The following is a 26,278-nucleotide window of genomic DNA, read 5'->3' as shown; positions in this document are numbered from 1 at the left end:
AGGTGTTGTGCGTGCTATAACCATATGATTTCTGTTCTATATTTCTGACCGCATAAAGGGTAGAGTGCGGGCTCAGTTGATACTAGTTTGTTGGAAATGATATAGGGTCGGGTCTAACCAGGTTGAAACTTTCTCGAAGCATCAAGAGCCAATCTCGAGTGAATCACGGCAAAGTAAAAGGCTAAGGCATGCCCTCGGTCGCCATGGGCTAACACAAACTAGTTTGCCCGAACTACTCGAACTATGTGGTCAGCTCAATCCTCCTAGTCGTAGAAATATCTGAGAGACAGATTGGTAGGAATCTTGTGAAGAATCTTGCTAAGGTTTTGGACCACGTCAGAAAAGACAAGTGGATGATGAGGAACCCTACTTTTGCTTTGCGAAATGGCATGTAGCTAATCACTTGGTCTGCTGCCCAGAGGCCAAAAGCCACTGCTGAAAGCTCAGCAGACTGCAGTGCAGTGAGGGACCATAACTTGGATCTGACGGAGGTGCTGAGATGAGCGAATCGTTTTTTACTATCATCTCGCAACTGAGAACAAGCCAGTATCAATGTGTTTTGACTTTAGAGTGCCATTCTTGCTTGTTCTAGGTTTGGTATGTACCAGTGTTGCTGAACCTGAGCCGCAAGGGTGAGCACACTCAGTTGTGAACAGACACTTATCATATTGCTAGGTTAACAAGGTCTCAGAACCACTTCTCATTGATGTCAAATACAATGCATAAAAGGATCCTTGAAGATCAAAATAGCCGTGCTTATAAATTAAGAACATGGAGATGAGCACATTTTGAAACATCGTGTGGCGTCTATATAATACTGTCCTTTATATTGGATTAAAGAAGAAACAAACCACTTTGCCCACCAGTTCCTCTTGCTTACAATTGCGCCTTGGAAAAAAAAATATTACTGATAAAAGAAGAAATGGAAGAAAATATAGACACTTCTATACTGCGCATTATTAGATTTATCGGGTGTAAACTGATCCTGGATCAGATTCAACAGCCAGCAGCTTTCAAGAATTTGTCGTACGGACTTGCAGGTGGTAGCCTGAAGGACTGCTCAGACTCACTCAACACAAAGTTATTATGTTCTTGCTCCTTGTTAACTGATCTTATTACTGATGATGGAGAATGCAGAATCTGCGACAAGATGTAGAGGGTGTCAATTGCAATTACTCACTTGAAGAAAGATGGTTCTGAACATGTATGTACAGAGACTTGCCTGGTTTGTATTCACTGCATTTATGATTTTCTCTTCTGGCATGACTCTCCAGTCAGCTTGTTGTTGCTTGAAGCTCTGAAGCACAGACAGCTTTTCTTGCTTTCCATTCATAAGGGCTTCGCATTGGCTTTTCATCTGGTCGTATGGTACTGGAATTATTGACGGCGGCAAACTAGCAACTTGCCGTGCTGTCTCGTTAACCTGCAAGGAGATTTGGATTGCATTTCATGAGACAAAAAGTATACATGTAACGTCACAAATGTGAGAATATTATTTGATAATCTGTAAGGTTGGTGCCAAGAGTTTGAGTGGTTCCTAAACAAGAAAGCAGACAATTTGAAATCAGTTGTAATTCTTCCAAAGCTTTAAAAAAAAACTATAGCACTATCCTTTACCGATTATCAGGTAATATCATGAGCCTAAATGATATTATTGAGTAAATATAATTTAGTGCAAGAACTAAAACATAAGAGAAAAACGGGTAAACAGTTCTACCAAAGCCTAAGAATCAAGCTTAGATCCTTTATTTTCATATATTCCTTTGTTAGTTAGGTAATAAAATAAATAAAATTAACAGTTTACATTAATTTCCAGAAATTTTTATTCTCTCTCAATCTTGGTTTTCCCAAAGTGTCATGATAGGACTATATAAGAGGGGGAAAAACAAAATCATGCATGCAGTTCATCTGAAATTCACACAATATTTTGGCTATCAAAATCTTGATGACCTGAGTTTGAGGAGTATCTTCATTATGTGCGATAATCTATAACCCAAAATTTGATCAATCAAACAAAAATAAATCATTTATCAGAGTGTTTTTTGGTTTGTAAGCTAGGAAAACTTTGCATATATAGCTAAGAGAGTATATTAATTAGTGTCTTTGTTAGTGTTATTGGCTTATTGTATTAAACCTTAAAGTATAGCAATCTTTTTATTGTTATTCCAATCAATAAAGTAGTTTTTAATTAATTTTTGAATGATATATCTTTATTTTCGAATTTTAGTTTACAATTGAGGCAACTCCAAATCAAAACCACATGATTTTGGATTAGACTTTCCAACCTGAAATATGTTAGTTTGGCCTTTAATTTTATTACCAAACTGATAAACTTAACTGCCTAAGCTACCGTAAGATGTTTGTCCTGGATTTCAAAGGTAATACATACCGACTCAATCAATTGGTTGACATTCAAGAGATCAAAATTATTTGTAGACTCTGACATTTTCCCATCTGATTGACTTCTGAATGCTTCTGAAAATGTGTCCACATCCTCCAAAAGCATAGGAGTCATGACCTGCAAATAAAAGAATAAAACTAGGAAGATATCATTTATGAGAAAGTTGATTTTAACTGACAACTGAATAACAATAAAAATAGTACCTCTTCATAAGATTGACTTCCATTCTGCAAAAGAGGCGAAGATGGATAAGGTGTCTCCATGAATAAAGGTGCACCAGTTGGAAGGGTATCATCTGGTGAAAATTCTTGCAAGATCTGCTCTCTTATGGATACGAGTTTTTCCTGGGATTTCATTGACAAAACATTTAACAATTAGCCACAATAAAATGATCGAAAAGAAAAAAAAAATCAGGAAGGTGGAATTAGCTAAAAAAATTAAAGCATGGGCATGCAAATAAATTTACCTTTGGTAGACTCACAAATCTCTTTGTTAACTGTGAAATGACAGTCTCTTTTAGTTGTGTATCATCATTTTCAACTTTCTCAAGGAACTCCATTGCAGCAATATCATCTTCTTCAGAACCATAAATGTAACTGCAAGATTCTGTTTCTTGCAACCTACTATCTTCACTTAGACAAAGATGAGAATCAGCCTGTAAAACAATTGCCCACATCAGTGCCTTGTCATAAAGGACTACTTAATACAAAATTAGGATATATATATATATATATAAATAAAGTGAAAAAACATTCTGAAATGTCTAACCATTGTGCCCATCTTAATTGCAGTAATCACTTCAGGAAGATCACTGACCCTCGCTGAAATTATAAGCATTGACGATGCCAAGGTATACAAACATCTTCTACGTGAAGGTTCCAAAGAGTCTGCTTTACTCATGATATTTTAGAACAAAATGAAATTTTCAAGGCACACTGATGGCATAATATTGAAATCCCTTAGAAAATCCATTTAAACATTTAATTGAATAATACTTCAGAAGTAACTTGCATTTACAGACAAGCAAGGAAGAACAAAGGAAGATTTGTCTTTTAAAAATTACAATTACTCCACTGAAATTTTAAACTGCCTTAGAATAAAGTTTATGTATCCTATTCTCCATGTCTACGACAACCCAAGGCTAGAAACAAACAATGTTGGCTGGCTAGTTAAGTTTTTTTTATTCAGAAGGGAACCAATTCGAATAAAATTAAAGGGAAATTGCTAAATCTAGGATGAAGTTTCAATACTCTAGTGTGAAATTTCAATTTTAATTTTAACAAATCTATTAACATATTTTCAATTCCATAACAAATATAACATATTGTCAATTTAATCAGTACATAATATGTTTTAAAATTAATTAACATATTAGCATATGATTTATTTTACCATTATGGTAAAAAAAAAAACATTATAGCCAAAATAATAATATTTTAAAAACATCTTGTAAAAATGTCATGTAACTTACATTTAACATTATTGCAAGAATTTTTAAACAGTAAAGATATTAAAATGTAGTTATTTGATTTAGAATGTTCTTTTTTTACAATTATTTAAATAATTCATATACTAATATGTTAACTAATTTTAAGAAATTTAAAACATATTATCTATTTTGTTAAATTGTTAATATCCTAGATTTGTTATAAAATTGAAAGTATGCATAAGTCTGTTAAAAATTGAAAGTTCATTCTAGATTTGTTTAATTATCAAAAATTCGTGCTAAATTTATCAATTAATCCTAAAATAAACCTCTTTGGAGAATTAGACTACAGAATTATTAAACTCACTTCTTAGATCAGATTTAGCCTACTTTGCTTGAATCTTAATTAGATTGAAAATGTTGTAAAACCTATAAGTATGGTCCTAGAGATTGACAGTTAGTTTGCAGTCCTACAGTTTATTAGCAAAGTTCTCTTTGATTCTCTAATCAAGGTAAATCATCACATCACCTCCCCTCTCTTCCTATTCCCCAATACCTGAGCTACCAAATATAAACGTGTTTTCTACCTATTATTGGTAGTATTATTTTACTCGAATCTATTTAATAGGTATATAAACTCGTTTAATGAGTATTCACTAATATTTGTCCTAGTGTCCTCCATGGCATATATATGTTTCACAAACGTACAAGTATAAACTGCCATATCCAGAGATGTGATCTTATCTTAATCACATGTGCTAGTGGCGGAGACGATGCTACATGTATTATGATTTGAGGGTCATTCTCGGGTGGGAGTAACTTCAATTTCTATGCCCACTTATCATTTTGGGCGTGATTAGATGTGATCTCTATTTAAAAATGAACATTAGCTATATCGCCAAGTATTTGAGTTTACCTATAATATATCAAATCAACCGATCAACACACTCTATTTAGATAAATCAATGGCCATTGCTTAACAATTAAAATAATTATCCTAAGCAATCCATAATTCTATATGAAAAGAATTTGAAGGTAAAATTACACATAACACAAAACATATACCATATAATAATGAATGTTAACAACCCATCATAATTCATGTAAGAAAATATATATACCAACTTAAACAGCACAAAAAAAATATGCTTCTTGTTTATCTTTTCAGTAAAATTATGTTAATCAAGTCATATTAACGATGGTGTAATTCTATCTATGCAATTACTTACAAAGCTTTCTAAAACAATGCTATCTTGGACGAAATTATCTTTCAGTTTCAAAATTTGATCTTTAGAACTTCAAAACCATTAATCGCCATTGAATCACATCTCCAATGAAACATAGGTTTACAATTAGAACTAGAATATATTTAAGAACAACAATAAATATACATATGGAAAAATACGAAGAAAGTAAACCAAGGTGATATTGTACTCAATTTGGAACATGAGTTAAACCTAAAAAACACTAGCAACTGATTACTGAGTATATTAGCAAGAGGAACATAGCACACAAAATTAAACTTCCAACTTGGAATCATGTAAAATAAAATTGGTCTGTTATGAACTTTTCATGATTTTCACATTGAAAAGTATTCATATCTGAGTGATCAAGGAATAAAAAGTAGCATGATGATCAAGGAACTCACTTCTATTATCTAGAGAAATCCTCCTCAATGAGAATGCTAATTGAAAACACCGAACCAGGGCCACATGACTAGAGTTCTGGAAGAGTATATAAAGTGTCAATCAACATTGAAAAGCAAAAAATTGTAGCATTGCTGCTAAAGGGCAGATATTCACAATCAAAGAGTACAACAGGAAGCAATATGCATGGAAAATTTTAATGGGTCATGGTCGAAAACACTAATGCATGCAACATGAATGCACAAGATGTTTTATTATAAATCAATAAATGAACCACTTTCCTAACATCTAAATTTTTTTGCTCTAATTGATTATCATATTAGCACTGTCACATGTGGTATTCTGAATCTTCACTGTATTTATCTTAACATCCATTAGGAGACCATTAGTTAGTCTGTAAGTCTTGGTTTTTACTTTGTCGTAATCGGGTGTATAGTTCCAGCCAGTTCAATTTGACTATGATGAAGATAGGACATATTGTGACTTCTTGATCTTTTGAGAGAAATGGTTACCATTTGAAATCTTCAATAATATGGAAAAGAAAACTACACAAAAGTAAGTAATATGTCCAAAAAGGTACCTTTGTTCGAGAAACTAATAAAATTAGACTGCATGTGTGAGCCAATGCCTCAAAATTTGCAGGCACATTTTCTGGTGATATGGCTTGGACCCAAATTGATGAGAGTAAAAGACCCAACTGGTGACTACTCAATCGCATAAGTATCAGATCCTGCGCAGTCAAATGAAAAGGGCAGATTAGAATAGAAAATTCAACAGTTATGGGAATATCACTCCAATCGGTAGTTGTGAAATATCTCATTCAATGACCGAAAGAATTACAGTGCCTACTTCCTCTTCAAGTCTGCCAACATCTTTCCCCTCACTTGATTCATCAAGATGAGGAAACACCATGCTCTGACTTTTGCTCTGGAAAGAGTCAACTCTGTATTGACCAGAGCTTGCATCAGAGTTTTTCATTTGACCATCTGTGCCCTTTTCCGTGGCCTTATCTTTTTCCCTTACATTTACTAGGGATCCATTGGCATTGGATCCCTTGAGTCTGAGCTTTTCCAAAATGATTCTTGAGGAGGCATAACCTGAGAGTGCTACCAAATGTGTTCCTTCTGGATCATATCCATTGAAAGAAAGTGGAATACCAGGAGTTGACCAAGGACAAATAATTGTGGGCATAAGAATAGCAGAAAAGATCCGATGAGAACCAACTCTTATGTAAGGATCAGGATGTGCCATTGCTAGGAGAAGCTGGTGAAATAGCGCTTCTGGAAAAGCCTGCAATGCATGGATAAGCGATGCACCTAAATTTGCAATTACATCAGAAATATAAAGAGAATATAAGACAGCGTTACCTTCTTTTGATATGACAAGTTTGGGATGGAGGCAACTAGCTGAGAAGTTCGATAGACAGAAGAAACTGTTGCTCTGGCAAAAGTAGTAGGAACATTTTCTAGTAGAACAGCGATCGTGTCAATAACAGGTCCAACATCTCCAACCTGTTAATCAATATCAAAAAAATCAAGAAAGTGAGCGAAGCTCCAGTTGCTAACGATAGTTGTAATGTTCAAAAAGCTAGTTTGAAGTCTGTGTTGAAAACTGAAGGACCTTATTGGCTAATTTTCCAATACATTCTTCCATAGCAAAATGGAGGACAGAGTTCCATCTTTCAGCATCCTCATCACCAAGACTTGATGCTTCAATTGAAAATTGTAAGCATTTTCGCAAATGCCTTATCAAATCACTAATAGAAGTGATGACAGATAGTGAAGCTTGGAGCTTGGCCTGCGATGTAAGATGAGCAGCAACATTGACGATATTGACCTGCATGATAATCTGCTTGCCTATATTCTTATGATCTAAGTGCTTTATTAGTGTAGATATCAACATATCATTGTTCTGTCCTGAAAGTAGACAGAGGCTATGTTTATCCATCAGTCTAGCAGAAGCTGAGATTAAAAAAACATGAAGACAAAGGAAATGATAATAGAAAGTACCTGAATTCTCCATTAGAAGTTGCAATTCAGATAGAACAGAACAAGCAATTCCCTTCACTGGGGACCAGTGCTTTCCACTGTCAAGTTTACGAAACAAAGGCTCTAAAACTCGTCTTACAGTGGTTGCTTCTTCAGCAAGTTTAGCCATATTCTGCAAGCAAACTTTTGACCAGTGCGCAGGGCATTTCGTCAAGTCCCTGGTTAACAATGTAGATGTTAACTGAAAGAAACTAGATAAAATGTAAAAGGAAAATTAATACACAACAGTGAAGTTCTTGCACTGAAAATTAAGAAACAAGATAAATAGTTAAAGAAAAAAAATACATCAACAATGTAATTCTTACACTGTGGCATCAAATTCCACGTTCATGATCTGATGTACTGTCTGAACCTTCTTCCAGGAGTCTTGGAAGGATGAAACATTATCTTCTACCCTAACAACTTCATCTACGCATTTATTATGATCATCAGTTGACTGGAAATCATGCTTATTATTGTCAAAACCAATTTGATGAACCTCATAATTATTCAACATCACTTCAACAATCTGTTTCCAGTAGAAGAAAAAAAATCAAACATTTTTCTATAAAGGAAACTACTAAACACAGAAGCCATGTGAAAGAATATAAACTGAGACAAAAAAAATGTATATGAATATAAAAAAGTTAACTAGCCTGATTTCACAATCTATATGAGATGTAACGAGGCCAAAAAATGACTTCATAAATCAATCAAGTAAAATATACATATAAATCTGCCTCTTTGGCATCTCAGTGTATTGGGTCTATTTCAGGTAGACTGCCAGCTGTTTAGTTAGCCATACCTTGTTATGTTACCTAATGTAGAACATATCATTTGTTTAAGTGGGAGAACTACAAAATGCACAACAAACTTGGAAAATTTTGCCAAGTTATTGGTCTTCACTTTAGCATGACTAGGCAAACTTTTAAAGGTAAGATTTCTAGGCACAAAGTTTAAACACGAAAATAACTACTTTGGGTTCAGAAATAGGATTGGGAATTGACCACGTCAAAAACACAGGATGACACCTTGAATGCTGATTAGCCTTTTTATTTTAGCACAACTTGCAAAGGCAAATGGTCACCAAATTTTCCACTAAGAATATCTAGCCAATCATGTGACTTCAGAAGCAATCTATCATATTGGATTTCTTTCTTGATGCCGAGTTATGCAATGATTAGATAGACAATTTTCAACTATAAAGAGGATTTTGTTTGAACAACATTGGACCAAATTCTGTGATGGAGACAATGAAAATGAATTTCATGCATTTGCCATGATTCTAAAATATGTTTCTTAAAATGTGACTTTGACACTTCATAAGCATCTCAAGTGAATATGAATTAGTGATGACACAGATGTTAGGATCATCCTTCAGCTACTGTCAAAGAACTGTAACAAATGGTTTGTGTACTAGGATGAATTGGAATTGTCCGAATTGTCAAGGTAGGGAAGCCATTCCTATAATTAACCTTGCTGATAATTTCTTTAGGTGATCACCCAAAGTTTAAATGCATGCAGACCTTGTAGATATAATTTCTTGATCCAAGAAGACAACTTTCTTCAGAATTTTGAGAAGGGATATTCCTTTGTCTTTCATACTTCAAAAAAATGAAAATAAAGTTCCATCTCAAATTCAACAGCAAATAAAAATAAGAAAACATTCATGTTCTACCTATTTGAACAAGCAAACACAATTTGATACAAAAATATGTCCAACACAATGAAGTGAACTGTACATAACATAAGACTCTTTGCTGGTAAGAGAGCTGATAAATTAAAAAGAATTTTCAATCAAATATCTTTAGAAACAATATCTTAATTTATAAACTTGGATGTAATAATCTTGTTAAGATATTGAGAAATCAGAAAATTACACAATGAACAGTTTGAAAAACTAAACTTACATCATCCAAATTCATTGAGATATGTGAGTATTGACCCATGAAAAGCACCTGTAGTCAAGGGATAAATCAGTATCTTCGTAAGGAAAGAGATCAGAGATGAATAAGTTTGATTTTCAATAATTGAAGACCAACGTATCTATTATAAATAATGAACAAAAGATTCATCTCATTCCAGTTCATGGAGTTAGTGAAACCAAGAGTTCCACAAAGTAATTTGGATTTGGAATATATTACAGTGGGTTCTCCAACATCCTAGAATAATTTTATCATGTAAAATTACTACCGGCAACAGGGAGCATGTATCAAAACACATCTGGTCATTGCAACAGTCAAATGTCAAACCTTTTAGGCCATTTTTTTCCAACGGAAAGGGATTTTCAAGAAGATAGTAAACTCAACGCCCTAGCTAAATTTTGATGATTGTTTGCTCAGATACGCGGTTACAAGAGCTACTAGGCCATGATAACTGAATATAAATTATAAAATGGCTTAGTACAAAACTGACATTAGAAGGTGATAATATAGATTAAAAATTTTGAATTGAACACTGTGGATACCAGAATATAGAAAAATAAACACTTGCAGATCATAGAATAGAATACCATGGAAGCAAGAGCTTGCAGGCCTGCTGAACGCAAAAACAGTCCCCTATCATCTTCCCCTACTTCTTGACCAAGTTCACAAAGTTTGGGTATGAGGCCTTCTACATTGAACATGTATGTGCTATCCACCTTGTACAATGCATATCATAAAAGAAGAAGTAAGTGCACAAGCTGATGACTGATCAAAAATTAATTTGACTGGATAGTAAGAAACCTATGCAAACTCAGCTAATACTTCTAAAAGTCTAAGAAGTTCTGTAGTTAGCACTTGGTCACAGGTAATAGATAAACATTTTTTAAACCATCAGTACCCAACTAGGAGTATTGAAAATCATGCCAGAAACCAACATCTTGTGACAGATATACTAAGAAAAAGAACAGGATTACTGGCGGACCTGCGCAGGCCAATAGTGGCATCACTGGCATGACTAAGTAGAGAAGGTGGGAAAGCAAGGTTTATTACGGGAGTGCCTTATGACACAGCTATGCAACAGGATAAGTTCCACAGAATCACTAGAAATCATGCAAATAGATAGGTTAGACTCATCCTCAATATTAAACTCCATCTCTACAAGTCAGATGCAAATTATATCCATGCTGCTTTATTTTCTGACATTAATGATAAGATGAGTGGATTTAATTAACAGTCAGTATGGCCAAATGTCCCCATTAAACATAAAATATTTAATTATTGGTAACTCAAATTATCCTACTATCATAAAACTATTTATTTAATTGTCTATAAGACCATTATGGCATCTTCCACCCATGCGCTATTCAACTGCCCAAGGCTAGTAGTCACCCGTGATTTACCTCTTCCATGTTAGCTTGGGGACGGGTTGACGGAGACGCTGGGGCAAGTGAATCGCCTTTTGCCGCCATTATGGCATCTTCCAAGAGCTTATTGTTGAGAATTTGTTGTTTTCTAATTCAACTTTTTATTGTAGAAATAAATTTTAGCATAGAAATTAAATTTGTAAAATTCACTCATCTTTTAAACTTAATTACCCAAAATATTGAATCACTTGACAAAGACAATTAATTGCTATACAAACGGATATGAACACCCATATCCCAACTAAGAAAAAGCTCAATTCCATAGAAAAGGGACCAAGATAAGACATTTCACTTGAAAAGATCAAACTTCAGTCACTTAGAAATATATAACATCTCAATTAATGACATTTTTCCTGAAGTGTCCGTTCCTGCCCTTGCTGCAACTTGGGGAAAAGAAACAAGTCATACTGGTAGTTATGGAGGAGTAATCATAAGCTAAAATAATGAAATAAAAAAATGCTTCGAACATTTAGAGTCCAATTGACTTTTGACATAGCAGCTCACACTTCAATGCATGCTAAATATAAGTAAACAAAAGCGCAAATTTCAGTTGAAGGGTTTCCTGATTGCTTCCAAGTAATCACAAGAAAGCAATGATATCCTAATAGTATAACTTCCAACACTTACAAGTTAGAATCCACCAGTTTAAGGAATTCATTACTTTTCTTACATTTAGGACAATGGAACACATGGAAGATGACATCGGTTAGTAGGATTGAATTTTTATCATGATTTTCAATACATGCCAGCCAATTCGTGCCACAGACACGGACTAACTTTTGGCTTTGACCTGCAGGCAAAAGAGGGCATTGCATGAAACTATGAAATGCCTATCAGCACTACCCTACACTATGAGATATCAACCCAAGAACACTATTTAATATTTGTGATAGCTGAATACAGAAACATATTCTTCATAACAGCATGTTAAGAAATAAAAACATACAGAAGAGCATAAAAACCCCTGAACAACTTACCTGATTGTTAAGAAAATCAATAAGTGTAAGACAACCAAGAGCACGCATATCGTCTTGTCGTGTTTGTTCAAGTAATATTTGCACAATGCTCAACAAGCTAGCTGCATACAATGGCCTGGATGAACTCATAATTATAAGAATTAGAAGATAAATGCAAACAAATATTAAAAATTCTTCACTTTATTATAAGAACTAGATATATTTCCAATGAGTATCTCAACTTGAGAAAGTTAAAGAGCTTTAAGTTCTTGCATAAAAATGCATCAATATACTGACTTCACAATGTTAGGAAACATGTTCCTCTTGGATAAAATCTTGACTAATTGAGTAGTCAAGAGACCTAGCACATAATTTCCAAACTCAAAAGAGGAACAATCATGACCTTAGAGATCAGTATAATATATTTTAAATATATATGCATCAAACTCACACAATGTGTAATTTACTGACAACTCCTATGTGGTAAAGTTGATTAAGGCAAAAATAAGAAGTAAGTAGTGCATCGAATTTTTGTCAGACAGATGGACGTTAGTTTATGAGCACCAATACTAAACTGTGAAGATATAACATGTTATCAAAATGAAATGGATTGGAACAAAATGTATAAGCAATATAGACAAGTTTATGACTTTCTCAGACTTCTTCAAGTGTTATGTCTGTGCTAATTATCATCTTACTCGGAGATAGAGCATTCAAGAAAAAATAGGGCTGTCACCACATTACTAATAAGTATCAATAAGATATATTTCACCAAATAACATTCAGTATCACTAAGACATATTTCAGAATGTCATGAACACCAAAGAAATCATTGAAGGATACTGTAGTAAATCCATCATGATTATGCCTCATACAATGTGAGTCACATCTTGCAATATTTCTATGGCATCCATGCATAAAACAACACCAGAGGGTGTTGAATGTTTTGGTCAACAACCTAAAGAGGAAATGTGTTTGCACAAGTTTTTTTTCAGATTTCACATCAAAAAGCACACATATCAAGCAGATCTACCAACACATGCACAATCAGCAGCTTAGTGTTGGACATAAGCAAAGAAAAATAAATTTGGCGAGTTAAAACAAGGTTGATTAAACAAGTGGAAACAGATGAACACATAATAAATAACACTACCAAGTGCAGAATTTTAAACAAAGAGAAGTTAATTATAAAAACATACATTATTGTGATATTCTAAGAAAAATGTACTATACACTCACATTTGCTCCTTACATGATGCTAATAATTTCCTATAAACACATGGGACCACTTTTGCAAAAGAAAAACGCTCATTTCTCAATTCTTTATAAAACCTCTGCTCCAAGTAGTCAGTGATCTACAGATAAAATAAATATGGGTTACAGGATAAATTTGTCTATTAATCTGTACAGGAAAGGTAAATACAATAAACTAAGCTTCTATTTAATGAACTTGATGAACAAATTTATATTCCATCTAGATAATGACTTGGGCAGATAACCAGCGAAATTACAAATAGATCTTAAAACAAGTCTTCTGAAGTGGTTACTAACACTTGAACAGAAGTAACCAGAGCTTTTTCTAATTCAACAGAAACTCAGTTGTGACTCATTGTATGAAGGTGTAGAAAGTAAACACTATACCCACCAGTCTGGTATACAGATACACAAGGAAAAAAGTTGTCAATATATGTAGAGAAATCCAGTCAGAAGCCCTACCAGAATTGAATTTAGAGGTACTTCATTAGATGCAAGAAAAAAATTCAACAAGCATACATATATATAGTCCAATGACCAAACGTATTCATGCCATTCCTGCTATAATGTTAAATGTGTTATTTTACAAGAGACATTGAAGATTCTTGGTGTTCTTTCTTTGTATGGGTTTAGTATTATCCATCTCGAGCTCCCACCGGATTCTAAGATATTGACATCTTTTTTTTTTCTTCATTTTGTTCTGTCTAATTCAAATACCATTAACAGCATACAACATCAAAATACACATAACTTGGTGTGATGTGCACTTGTACAAGCTCATATTTGCAATAGCATTGAAGGATTGAACACCCGGAAATGTACTCACATATCAAAGACAAACTAGAAAAAAAATGTCTCACCGTTACATTTGTTATATCATACAAGATAATCAATTTAGACAAATGATTGACACATTACAAAAATTCATTGGAAAAGCGGTGGGAGCACAATCTGTTAGTCTAGTGACTCTGGTTTCGCAATTCTGATTTAATAATTAAGTATATTTCTCCTCCATCATTCCCCAATACAGTCATTTTACATCAGCTCTTTGTTTCCTGATGAGCTCCACCCGTCTTTTTCCTCCGTTAAACATAACATTGTCATGTATTGTGACTTAATTTATTGGAGATACCAGTTACCAGATCAAAGTAAAAGAAGATTTTTAAAGGGTAACGCTGTTTTTTATTTGCCAATGTAAGCATATGTAAAAGAAATTTGTCAGATTGAATTTTTTTAAATAATTTTTTATATATTTTGTTTGTTAAGAATACAAAAAATATAGATTGTCATTTCCAAACAATTTGAGCTATTAAGTTTACAAGAGCTTTTCAAATTTAACATGGTATCAAAGGAGGCAATCCTATGTCAGAAAGATGCAAGTTTCTGTAATTTCAAAAATATCAATCAAGTCCATGAGTGATTGGATGAGTCCAGTCCACCCACCACCCACCAACATGTGAAGGAGTGTTAAGTGAAACAGTTGAAGCCTTTCCTAATTATGGTAGTCCAATTGAACATAGCATGACTAATGACCAAAATAAATGACAAAAAGATATTAAATGAATGTTGCTCAACTACAAATAGTAGACAGAATCACATAATGACATCACAAATGATAGATTCATAAGATGACCTATGACAATGGCACCAATTGCACACATTGGCATAGGGTGAATGTCTGATACTAAAAGGGTATGAGCATTGATAAAATTGCATCTTGACCAGTTTCAGACTTTCTAATATACAAATGTAGCAATTTATACATTCTCATAAAATAGCACAGCGTCAGCCTCATCAGCATGGAACTGTAAGTCAACAACATATACTTCGAAGGAATCGATATTATCTTATCTTTGTCTGCCTTCCATATTAACATCAAAAGCATAGATCACTTTGTTGTTCTGTATCAATGAGCTCTTAAGAAGTAGTAATCATATACTGATCCAATTTCTATTTTTAGTATCATTTCTCTCCATTATCAATGTCTAGCTAAAATTGATGTTCAAGTTGAATGATGGTTATGCTGATCCAGAATAGTGGATATTTGATATGCAGCTTATGTGCAGAATCCCATGATGTCTAAGTAAGCAGTCACAATGCTACAAACCAATTGTCATAAACAATGGGAACAAATGTTTAAGGAAGAGGAAATAATTCAGGTATAAAAACATGCATAGCATGACAAAAAAACATTTGGAAGTAGAACATGACAGAATTTCATGAAGAATCTCAACATCAAAATAATTTGAAGTATTGTGTTTCTTGCTGCACATATTAAGGCTGATGGTGTTGTCATTGATACCATATTTTAAAATTCCTTCCATAACAAGTTATGTAAAACACAAGATAGGAGGAGCTTAAGGTAAAAACAAAAATAGCATAGAAGTGGAAGCTAAAAATATAATTCCCATAAAATTTCAAAAACATGTTTTAGTCCCAATTAACAGGTTTATGTCCAATTCACAAAGGATTATTTGATTTTATGCCATAAATTCAAACAATATCTATACAAAGAACAAACATATAATAAGTAAACAAGTATCAGAGGTCCAATATAACAAGGCGATTTAGCACATGTAGTAAAATGACAAAAATGATGCAAGATACCTTAGGGATACGTATTGGATTTTTTGAAGCATAATCACAAAGCTTGGCAATCATTCTGTCATTTGGTTCGCCATCCTGCAATATCACATAAATTGTTCTAAACAAACGAAACAAAATTACTTTCTTATGTTTGTTATGTATTTTATTCAAAACTATAACAAGTTGACAAGTTACCAGATATTTCATGTATAGTTAATAGTTGGAACCAAGATCAAAAGTACTCATAATTGGTGTATCACAAAACATAAAAGGTAATTCATGAAATAAAATGTTGTGTATCGTCTCTTCCAGATCTAATCTGACAAGTTCTTGCACACTGAGCTACCATTAATTTCCAAACATTTTTTTTATTGGATTCAGTTATCAGCAAATTAGTGATGTTAAACCTATTACTAAAGCACAATTCGGCCAACAATTAATTACTGAATTTGATCAATGTAGGTACTAGAATAGTACGATTGCATTTAATATACAAGAATATGTATTACTTGAGCAGCAGCATATCATTACTAAGAGCATGTGCGCACACTGTGTTAGATAGAAAGTTTGTAGTTAAATAATCATTAGAATGAAGGGAAAAAAAACAACCAAGTCTTATTCCGCTAGGTGAGGTCGGCCCCAAATAAACAAATAAAAAAAATGTCTAGTCCTCTGTGAGACTACAATCATACTGATTAAGAATGATTTCATTGTTGCCAATTATTATTTACTGAAATATAATGTCTAGTCCAACAAAAACAGTTCGAAGGAAGCTAAAAGCTGAGATGGATCATTATGGATCATTAACTAGTCTACAAACAAAAAAATTTGAATAACATTAACTGTTGCTCATCCATCCGTCCAAATATCTAAGCCTACAGAAATTAAAAAGAACATGAAAATTGTAGTTCCTGTGTAGGTGAAAGACTAACCAGAGAGCGAGGGAAGACATCCGTAAGGAGTTTCTTATACCGTTTAACAGGCTGCCGTGACCGTGCTCGCAAAGATGGGCAGAAGCAGCAAAGCCTACTGCATGCAGGCAACACGCGCCTCGACATGACCCCCATTTTCTGTCACACCCCAACTACAGAGCATAACAAAATGCCAAGTATCTGCTCAATAAATTATCTTGTACGTTAGGCAAGAGACCAAAAGTATTAGGACAGTTTTTCATTGCATAACGAAGCTATCAACAAACGGTTACATATATACACATCAAAATCATATTTACAAGACAATTCTCACCCAAAATATTTTGCAAGAACTAGAGCACTCCACTCAAACCTATTCACTTGGTACATGCGCTCCTTTTATCTGAAAGAGATTATTAACCATATAATAAATATAAACCCGGTAGGGCTAAAATACCACATAAATAATAATACATTTAAGATTATCTTCTTTGACAGACTCGACGCAGGGAGGAACTTGGCTGGCGTCCTTCGCCACTGGCGGAAGAAACGACCCACGAAGAGAAACAGCAATTTACTACCCGAATCGGGATACCAAGAATTCACGGTCACCGGCAAGAGAAGGAAGGAGGGAGATTGGAAGGAGAAACTCACAGCAGGCGAAGGATCGTCGCGAGAAGAAATATATACAGACAGGAAGGAGGAGGCCTAGCCGCCGAACTCGATCTCTCCGAAACCTCCTTCCTTTCAACGCGACGGAGACAACATTCTTCCCAAATCCAACGACGGCAACCTTCCAAAACGGCCGAGGCAGGCGATTCCCTTCCGATTCGGCAGAACCGCCGAATGCCAAATCGGGAGGACGAGATTCAATACTGCTGCGGCTTTCCAAATCGAGGGAGGAAGACTGCCTTCCTTCCAGGGAGTGGTGACTATGACTGCGGCTCCCAATACGACGGCTAACCCTACAAATAGGGAGAAGACGATAGGAATCAAGTGTCCTTGAACTAGAGGAGGCGGCGGCGAGAGATTTTGCGAATCAAGGAGCTCGCGCGAGATCTCCCGAACGCGAGGGAGAGCTGCCGACAACAGCTCGAACAGAGGAGGAGACGGTGCTGACAGGCACGCGAGATCCCGAAATCTGCGGGGGGAGAACGAGAACTCGCGAGCAGGCGTCGGTCTCGCGGAGAACAGCTGCAGAAAGGAGCCATAAACATAAGCCATCACGATCAAACCGGGAAGACCAATTCAATTAAATAAATCCGGTTCAATCCGAACCACTCCGGTTATAGTTCGGATCCTATGTCCCGAACCCTCTTTGTCCCCATGTCTCACTATCGATCGGACAGTCCAGATTACATCTCAAGACATCATGACATCTTTAAGATGTGTGAACTAGTTCAGATCCTCTGTCTCCATTTTTCTTTGTCCTCATGTCCCATTGCTGATCGGACGATTCAGATTATATCTCAAGCATGTCTTGCACATCACAAGGATGCTGTACACATCTTAAAGATGTCATGATACCTTGAGATGTAATCTGAATCGTCCGATCAACAATGAGACATGGGGATAAAGAGAAATGGAGACAGAAAATCTGAAAACGAAAGGAACATAGAACTGTTGTTTCAATAATTAGTTGTTTTGCAAAGCAATAACTAACAAACTCGAATTCAATTCCGATTCTTAATTACCCTGTTGAATTCGGCTTTTCGAAATAGTGGAATATATAATAATTCAACAAAAAAAAAACAAGGTGCAATGATGCTTGTCTGTACGAGTGGAGCAACTTTCCAAGAATCTCGCATGATGCAATTGAAACTTCTGCCAATTGGTGTTTGTTTGTTACGACATTAGGCAGTGGCCAGCCTGGCCCAGGCAAACGGGTCAGTCCGTGCTAAGCCTGTATTATACACGAGCCTGTACTGAGTGCAAAGATCGCAGGCTTAATTTTTTAAGAAATATTTAGTTTTAAAAAAAAAACAAGCAACACAGCACGATCTATGATCACCTCTAGCACAAATTAGTGCCATTGTATAATTTCTTCACATTAAAAATAGACTCATGAGCCTCTATTTTTAAATTTGTTTTATCATTATTGTTATTTATTATTTGATAAAAGATAACACTTTATAGGTAATCACTACTAAGATCTGCATAAATTTAAGCTCGCCTTCTTGAATAATTTGTTTTTGCTGCTTTTGTCTGGCATCTGTGTCAGACTGTCAGGTAGGGCTGTCTCACCTAATCAAAGGTGCGAAATGAAAATAATAATAATAATTCATAATTTCAAACAACAAATCTTAAGATAAACCCGACTAATCTTGAAGATAAAGAGTCTTCCTACTAATTCACCAACCGAATAAATATGATTAACTCATGTTAAATGAAGAGGCTGCAGCTTTCACATATAAACCGCGAATCACTCCCTTCTTCAAACTCCTTTGCCTTCAAACATCAAACACAGACCAATATGATTTAACTAGGTAGCTTAGGTCAACTTGACCAATGAACCTAAGTCAATATTCAGATCAAGATACAGTTCGACCCATCGAATCATTGGTTAGATGACTTGAAACTCATCCAAATCAATTTCTAGTTTGATTCATGAAATTGTAATTCTAGCATTCGAGTAAATACTTCTAAGAAGGATAGACAAAATCATGTCAGTTAAATATGGAGAGTGAAAGTTCTATTTGCAACTAAAATCCAAGAATCTAACAACACTCAAATAATTACTGAGGAACCAAACATATGCAATGTGATCAACATGCAAAGCTTCTCAAATTTTATTACTTCTAAATTAAAGTTTCCTCGCTAAAGTTGTGTTTTGGACATAGAACAGAGATAGAAGATAGACAATAAATTTGAGTTTACTTGCCATGATAGTGCCAGCTTTGGGGGGATAGTGCGCATTGAGCATGGCGTATGAATGATGGTGTATGAATGATGAGCATCCATGTGGAAACAATGAGTACTATTAATTGATGCACCGAAGAGGAGGGTGGCTACTCTTTTTCCAGAGAAGCTACAGCATTTTCAACTTTTATAAGGTTCCAAAGTTTGATTTGCCAGCACAACTTCTTGGAAGGTTTGGAACAGATTGAACAACTTCCTGCAAAATTAAACACCACTTAGTTGTCTGATCGAATCTGAACACTGAGATCCATTTTATGTTGATCAAGGTTTGAGTCACAGCACAAACACATCTAAGTCAGTGGCATACCTACCAATACACCAAAACAATTGTTTGCTCTGAGGAATCTCACTCACTAAGCAGTTCTTTAATGGTGCCTTCGGTTCATCTAGTTTCAGTCCAAACAATGTTTTCCTTGTATTTACAGTTATAGGAGCCTGCTTGTGTTTGTACCATGTGTCTATACAAAATGGTAGCCAAAACACATTTCTTCAAAAAAATTCTCCCCTACAAATGTTTACATACTTGAAATCTAATTGACAAGAAGTTTGCTTCTTTGATGAGAAGGGTCACTGAACCATAAATTGACACAGTAGAAGTCTTTTTGGCAAGTGGCGACATCATCTTCACAAGCACATGCAATAAATTCATATTCTTCCCAGCCAATGCATACTGAATTACTTTTGGGTATGATCCATGATGGAATCAGCATGTCTGATGAACTCCAGAATGAATCAGATATCTCCTAGAGAACAGGTTTTCCAACTAATCAGATCTGTACAAAACCAATATCCTGCAATCTCCTAGCGAACAGGTTTACCTTTCAAAGCCTGAGTTTGGTCTCATTTGAATGGTAATTGGAGCCCAAGTGACGTCAATAAGTTCATTCCTGGAGCAGTGGTGGTGATAGTTTTTTAAGGTGACTGAAATCCTCCAAATTAATGTGAAAATGGACTGACAAGGTTGGGCTTAATTTGTGTTATCAATGGTTGAGTTCTTAACAAGTGGGAGTGTCTATATAATGAATCATGAATGAATCCATGGTTTTTAAAAGCATTCCATGCCGATCAGCATGTGAAACTTATCATTTCATGCTAAACAAGTTCGAGACACCAATACAGAGAGCAACCAGCCTTCCACAATGGAGCTTCCTCTAGCAACAGGGATGGAGTTTCCATGGGAGCCCATGAGAGCTAGGAGGATTCCACAAGTGTATGGGCTTGAGTGTCATTTCATGATAAGACATCCCCAATGGGACTTCAATAACAAGGTTAGCAAGGACAAGGAATTTTCTTCGTAAGCATAATTTCATCCTCTTCCAGCATTTTCTCCTCGCATCTTCTTCCCCATCTCCTATTCCTCCTTGATTCCTTCTTCCTTAGTGCTTCTGGCACTGCATGCTGACACACCTAGCATGACACCGTCACAGAATCATTTCAGAGTTGGCCAAGCCTCAACTTTGAATGATCATTTCAGAGTTGGCCAAGCCTCAACTTTGAATGATATGTCTAATCTTGAAGTAATCTACCAATATTGTCATGAAAGTGAATACTGGATACTACTTATCAATCTAGCACATGCTCTGTTGTTCTTCCTTCTCTTTTGTGCAGCTCACAAGCCAGATAACACATTGATGATTGAACAACATTATATTGTTTTCCCTAGAAGCACAAGAATCAGCCTAATTCATCTAGCAAGCACAAACATCCAAACTTGTAGAATAGCTCAATGTACTGTCAGGTATTCACTTTAACTTTGTAGTGCATGACCTCTAACCTCACTTGTGTGTATTCGAACTTGATCCATTTTTTATTACTATATAAGAAGAACATCATTGGATATACAGGTGTTCAAAGATCCCACCTTACCAGAGCCCAAGGAACTCCAAGGTTCACGGTTTTATTGCAATATATTGAAACTTTACGCCAACCTGACGTATACGTTAGTAAAAAATAGCCTATAAGGGTGCTCAAAGAACCCACCCTTCCTGACCCAAATACTCAGGTTCAGGATGTGATGTGTCTATTACTCAAGTATGAAATAGATGCAATCTTTTTACATAGTCTGCTTATCTTTTACAGTTGAAGTTTGTGTTTTATAATAGAAGGGTATGATGGATATGGCCTCTATTGGGAAATGAAGAAAACAGTGCTTGGATTTGTCTTTCAATTAGAATATGCCACTTTCACTACTTTCATGTGACCAAATCACCTCTTCAATGTATCCTACATATTCCTTAACACATTAAAATACAGATCCTAATTAGTATATAGAGAAAACAACATTTTTCAAGGGAAACGTGTGTATCAGACCTAACAATTTTTAAAACAGCATAAATTTAGTTTGAAGTATACTAATGAAATGTTTCTACTGTCTCACACCACCACACCGATTAAATCATCTCATGATGCTGATGCAGCTCATCACTGATTTATACAATAAGATATTTTTATAATATGCACAAATAGGGAAATTTCTCTGAAGGTGAGTTTTGAACTCTAGATGAACAACTTTCAGGTCCTTACTAGGGTGGTAACATTGTCTAAAGTTGGATTTTGTTATTGTTGTCTTCTTTGTATTTTTTTCCCCTCATAATTTGATGCCAATACGGGAACTTTTTTTATTGTTTACTCATCTTTTTCTCTGATGCATTCACTAGTACGTATTTACCTTTTATAAAAGCACATGTTCTACAACAGTATACTCACTGTATTGTTAATTTCAAATAGTGGAGTCGTGTCGTGCTGCATATAGGAAGCAGCCACAGTATTCTCAATATTAATCATGAATGAGTATACAAAACCAAGTGTCGACTCTAAGGTATCAGTCGAAGGATGAATTCATCGGAGAAAGAAATAAGCTAAAAGATGGATACTCTATCTCTTTGTTTTCTTACAAAAGATGAAATATGGATATTTGAAAATATAAATGAAGCATACATCCTTGGTAATAACTCATCCAGCAAAATTGGAAAGAAATGTAATTATTTCTTGATCACAAGAGATTGATCCATCCTCTTCAATTACATTGAAAAGCAAATGAAAGGATACGTTTCTTATCATCCCTCTTTTCCATCCTTTCTTCTTTTCTATATGTCCATCTCTTCAATTTACCATGAAACAAGGCCTAAGAGTATAGCTATGGAGTTCAGAATCCTAGAAACAAACTCTCCACTACAGAATGAATTATTCAGATATAGCTTCGCAAAATTTTGTGAACTGGAATCTAATAGGCACAACATAACTGAAATAAAATTGCATTTTTTTCCCCAAATTTGGTTCTCAAATCCCAACCCACTTTAGCAAAAGAAAATAGAAATTCAAGAAGAAGTAGCCAGAAAAGAGACTACCTAGGGGTAATGTAGTTTGTCGAATCCGGCGACGTGGACGCCGGCGCGTGCTACGGAACCAAGGAGAGAGGCAGCGGGGCGGCGGAAGTGCGCCGGTCGGGAGAGCTCCTCGCCGAGGTCGATCTCTACGGAGGACACGCCGAGGTCGCGGAGGCGGAGGGCTAGCTTCTCGCCGACCCGAGCGGCGACGCGGGCGTCCCAGGAGATCCGAGTGCGGGGGAAACGGCTGTTCCGGGCGTGATTCTGGACCAAAAACTCCGGCTCGTCGGAGGACGCCATGGCGACGATGGTGGAGGTCCGGGGAGAGGTGACCTCCACCGCAATCTTACGGCAGCTCACGATCAACCTCAGCAGATGCGGCGAGGGCAACGCCATCGAGACCTGAGAGTTCATTCCAGATAGTTCTACACCTTTAAAAACTGGGGAAAAGTTTAATTTACTTCTCATATTTTTCTTATATTTTAAAAACATCGTCATAATTTCTAAACTAAATTCAATTTTTAATTTTATGGGTGGCCAATCGATTAAAAACAGAACTGATGGAATCCGCTTAACTAAAAAGAAAAATGATATGTAAAAAAAAAAAATTCAATGAAAATTTTAAGGATAAATACATAAAGTGATGGACCCATAAAAAGTGAAATGGTGGACCATGATTTTATGTGTCTAAACCCTAAATTGTCACGCCCCAGAGGAGTCCCTGTCCGAAGAAATTTCGGCAGCATCTCCCCTGTACGGCGGACAATCTGAAACTTTTATACGGCTGGAATAATAACAGTAAATAAAACCAATCACCACGCAGTTTATATAAGTATTCAGCCTCTGGCTGTCACAACCACGCAGTTAATAAAATAAACAACATAGTAATACTCTGACTCGAAATCAACCCTACTCAACTACACTCGTAAAGTCCAAATCCGATTTTTCTTACCTCTTCTGCCGTCCAGGCATGCATGTAGTAGTATAAAATCAAAAACAAATACATCAACGAGACAACTTATATAATATCTAAGTATTCAACATCCAAATCCAAATATAGTCAAGTGAGAAATCAAAAATAATACAAACGATAGCAAATAGCTGGAGGTCTGCAGGACCAGCACTACGTGCAGTGAGGACTAGCGACTAGAACTCCTTCCTGACAACATCAACCTGAAAATATCAACAATGGACTCGGGGTGCTAAAAACTAACCAATAGAAATTTGTTCGAACTAATCGAATTCATTGAGTTTTCCAAAAAAAAAAAAAAAAAAAAAAAAATCAAATAATTGAGTCAACAAATTAATTAAGATAGTCCATCAGTCCACGTGTTATAGATGAACTGACTGTTGAATAAATTTAGTGTTCGATTTAAAAGATTATTTATATCTGTTTAATACATAAATCAATTAAATAAACATGCTTATTAAATAAAAATAATAAATTTGAAGATTTGTTTAACTCGTTGTTATTCATAACTAATATTTGTAAATAATATTTATTAATAAAATTCTTATCAATCTGTTAAATAAATAAATAATGTTTCAGAATATATAAAAATTATCAAATTTAATAATTAAACTTAATAACCAATAAAATAAATTTAAATATAAAAATTTCAAACAATCAAACAAGTTTTGAATTGAGAACTCGATAATATTTAAACGAATTAAGCTTAAACTCATAAAATTCATTTTAGATTTGACCCGATTACCTTATCAAATAAGTTTAAATACCTAGGGCTGTAAATGAACCAAGCGTTCGTGAACAAACTTGGTGTTCGGCTTGGTAAGAGTTTGTTTATGTTCGTTCAATATACATAAGATTAATTAAATAAACAAGTTTGAACAACTCGTTAACGTTTGTAAACAACGTTCATGAACAACGTTCATAAATAATATTCACAAATCATATTTATTAATATTATTCTTTTCAATATGCTAAATAAACAATAAAATAAATAAATAAATTTAAATTATCAAACTCAATAATTAATCAAACTACTAAATATTTCAAACAATCAAACAAATTTGAATTGAGAGCTTGATAACATCTAAACGAACCAAACTCAAATCAAGTTCAAGTCAAGCTTGAATTAAGAGTTTGATAACATCTAAATGAACCAAGCTCAAGCCAAGCTTCAAACAAGCTCAAACCTATAAAAATTAAACCAAGCCAAGCTTGAACACTCATTTCAAAAATTTGATTCTCAGTTTAGGTTTGACTTGATTACCTTTTCAAATAAGCTTAAACATCCCAAAGGTCAACTCGATTCGACTCGACTTGTTTAGAGTCCTAAAATACTTAACTCAATTCAACACATTTACCGTCCTAATTCTATCACTGTGCAATTTTTAAAAATCAACATTGGCTGATTTAAAAAACAAAACACCCCATTTGATTTTTAGGGCTGTTTTTAAAAAAATCAGTGTGTTAGATTTTAAAAAAATGCTAATTTTTTAAAATATCACAATTTACTTTTAATGTAATTTTAAAAAATTAATATTAATGTATATTATTAATTTTCAAAAATTCATAACCTAAATTTTGATTAATCCAGTTTAAATGAGTTAGGAGTTTTAAAATTGAAATTGAATTAAATTATCTGAAATAACTATTTTTAATAAAATTCGAAAATAATGGAATTAAAATTTTAAATTTGATTTAACTCAACTTTTATTCCTCCATAATTCTGAGTGTTGAACTGGAGTTTATTTTATTTGCTTAAAATTTTCATTTTCAGCCTGTTAATATATATATATATATATATATATATATATATATATATATATAAAAGTTTTTATTTTATTTATAAGTTTGATCTCAATTAATGATATTTATTTATGAATATTTATAAATTGTTTAGAATTATTATCTAATTCACTTATATATTAACGAATATAGACAATCTATATAAGTCTAATATTAACCTTCTCACGAATATTTAGGGGCAAAAATCCAAGCGGCCTTTTTTTTTAAATATATCATTAAGAGTGTCCAACTCAGTTGGCCTCCTTTAAAATTACATAATTGCCCTTAAATAATGTTCAATAGATTTTTTTTTGAATAATCAATTTCATATGGTAACGGCTGTAATACACTTAACTTGTTCGCTTATAATTTATATTTGTTCAATAAATATATTCTGAAATTATAATTATTATAATTATGATTAGTAATTCTACCATGTGAATTTATCTTGTTTGTATAATTGATGGCCGGTTGAGGTCAGTGCGACGGGATTTTTTTTATTTAAAAAAAAACGCTAATTGTTGATTTTTAAAAAAAAAACAAAGAGAGGATTTTTTTGCCAATATATAATTCATTTACATGATAATGCTTTTAGATTGTAGCAACAAAGAGCGGCTGACGTCAACAACTTTAAACACCCCACAAAACAGCACTCTGTTTGCTTTCTCTCGTCCGTTACTCTGATTAATGCACGAGATCACTCACGTTCATGGCGAATTGGCGAT

At 34.5% G+C, this 26,278-nt stretch overlaps 2 protein-coding genes across 13 annotated transcripts; both read right to left on the bottom strand.

The window, feature by feature from the left end:
* Positions 1-734: 734 nt before the first annotated feature.
* LOC121972095 (protein SEMI-ROLLED LEAF 2-like) lies at positions 735-17,776 on the bottom strand. Of its 10 annotated transcripts, none has more exons than XM_042523714.1 (22): positions 17,211-17,776; positions 17,031-17,093; positions 16,891-16,959; positions 16,578-16,757; positions 15,667-15,741; positions 13,045-13,160; positions 11,827-11,941; positions 10,013-10,141; positions 9,411-9,458; positions 7,827-8,029; positions 7,483-7,679; positions 7,094-7,389; positions 6,841-6,984; positions 6,314-6,763; positions 6,054-6,203; positions 5,476-5,551; positions 3,170-3,291; positions 2,868-3,056; positions 2,605-2,745; positions 2,390-2,518; positions 1,223-1,423; positions 735-1,140 (listed from the first exon to the last, which is right to left on the bottom strand). In XM_042523714.1, exons 4-22 carry the CDS (start codon positions 16,710-16,712, stop codon positions 997-999), a joined length of 3,060 nt encoding a protein of 1,019 aa, XP_042379648.1. In that variant the 5' UTR covers positions 16,713-16,757; positions 16,891-16,959; positions 17,031-17,093; positions 17,211-17,776; the 3' UTR covers positions 735-996. The 10 variants fall into 10 exon arrangements, with proteins under 10 accessions (XP_042379648.1, XP_042379649.1, XP_042379647.1 ...); XM_042523715.1 differs by having other exon boundaries at positions 16,578-16,729; XM_042523713.1 differs by having other exon boundaries at positions 17,031-17,776.
* Positions 17,777-18,568: 792 nt separating this feature from the next.
* LOC121972094 lies at positions 18,569-23,227 on the bottom strand. 3 transcript variants are annotated; one of them, XM_042523712.1, is made up of 2 exons: positions 22,823-23,227; positions 18,569-18,800 (listed from the first exon to the last, which is right to left on the bottom strand). In XM_042523712.1, exon 1 carries the CDS (start codon positions 23,213-23,215, stop codon positions 22,823-22,825), a length of 393 nt encoding a protein of 130 aa, XP_042379646.1. In that variant the 5' UTR covers positions 23,216-23,227; the 3' UTR covers positions 18,569-18,800. The 3 variants fall into 3 exon arrangements, with proteins under 3 accessions (XP_042379646.1, XP_042379644.1, XP_042379645.1); XM_042523710.1 differs by lacking the exon at positions 18,569-18,800 and adding an exon at positions 19,319-19,671; XM_042523711.1 differs by lacking the exon at positions 18,569-18,800 and adding an exon at positions 22,441-22,599.
* Between the last annotated feature and the right edge of the window lie 3,051 nt (positions 23,228-26,278).

The sequence above is a fragment of the Zingiber officinale genome, chromosome 4A, assembly GCF_018446385.1.
Source record: "Zingiber officinale cultivar Zhangliang chromosome 4A, Zo_v1.1, whole genome shotgun sequence".
Classification (NCBI taxonomy): domain Eukaryota; kingdom Viridiplantae; phylum Streptophyta; class Magnoliopsida; order Zingiberales; family Zingiberaceae; genus Zingiber; species Zingiber officinale.
This window is presented reverse-complemented; position numbering and strand designations above follow the sequence as displayed.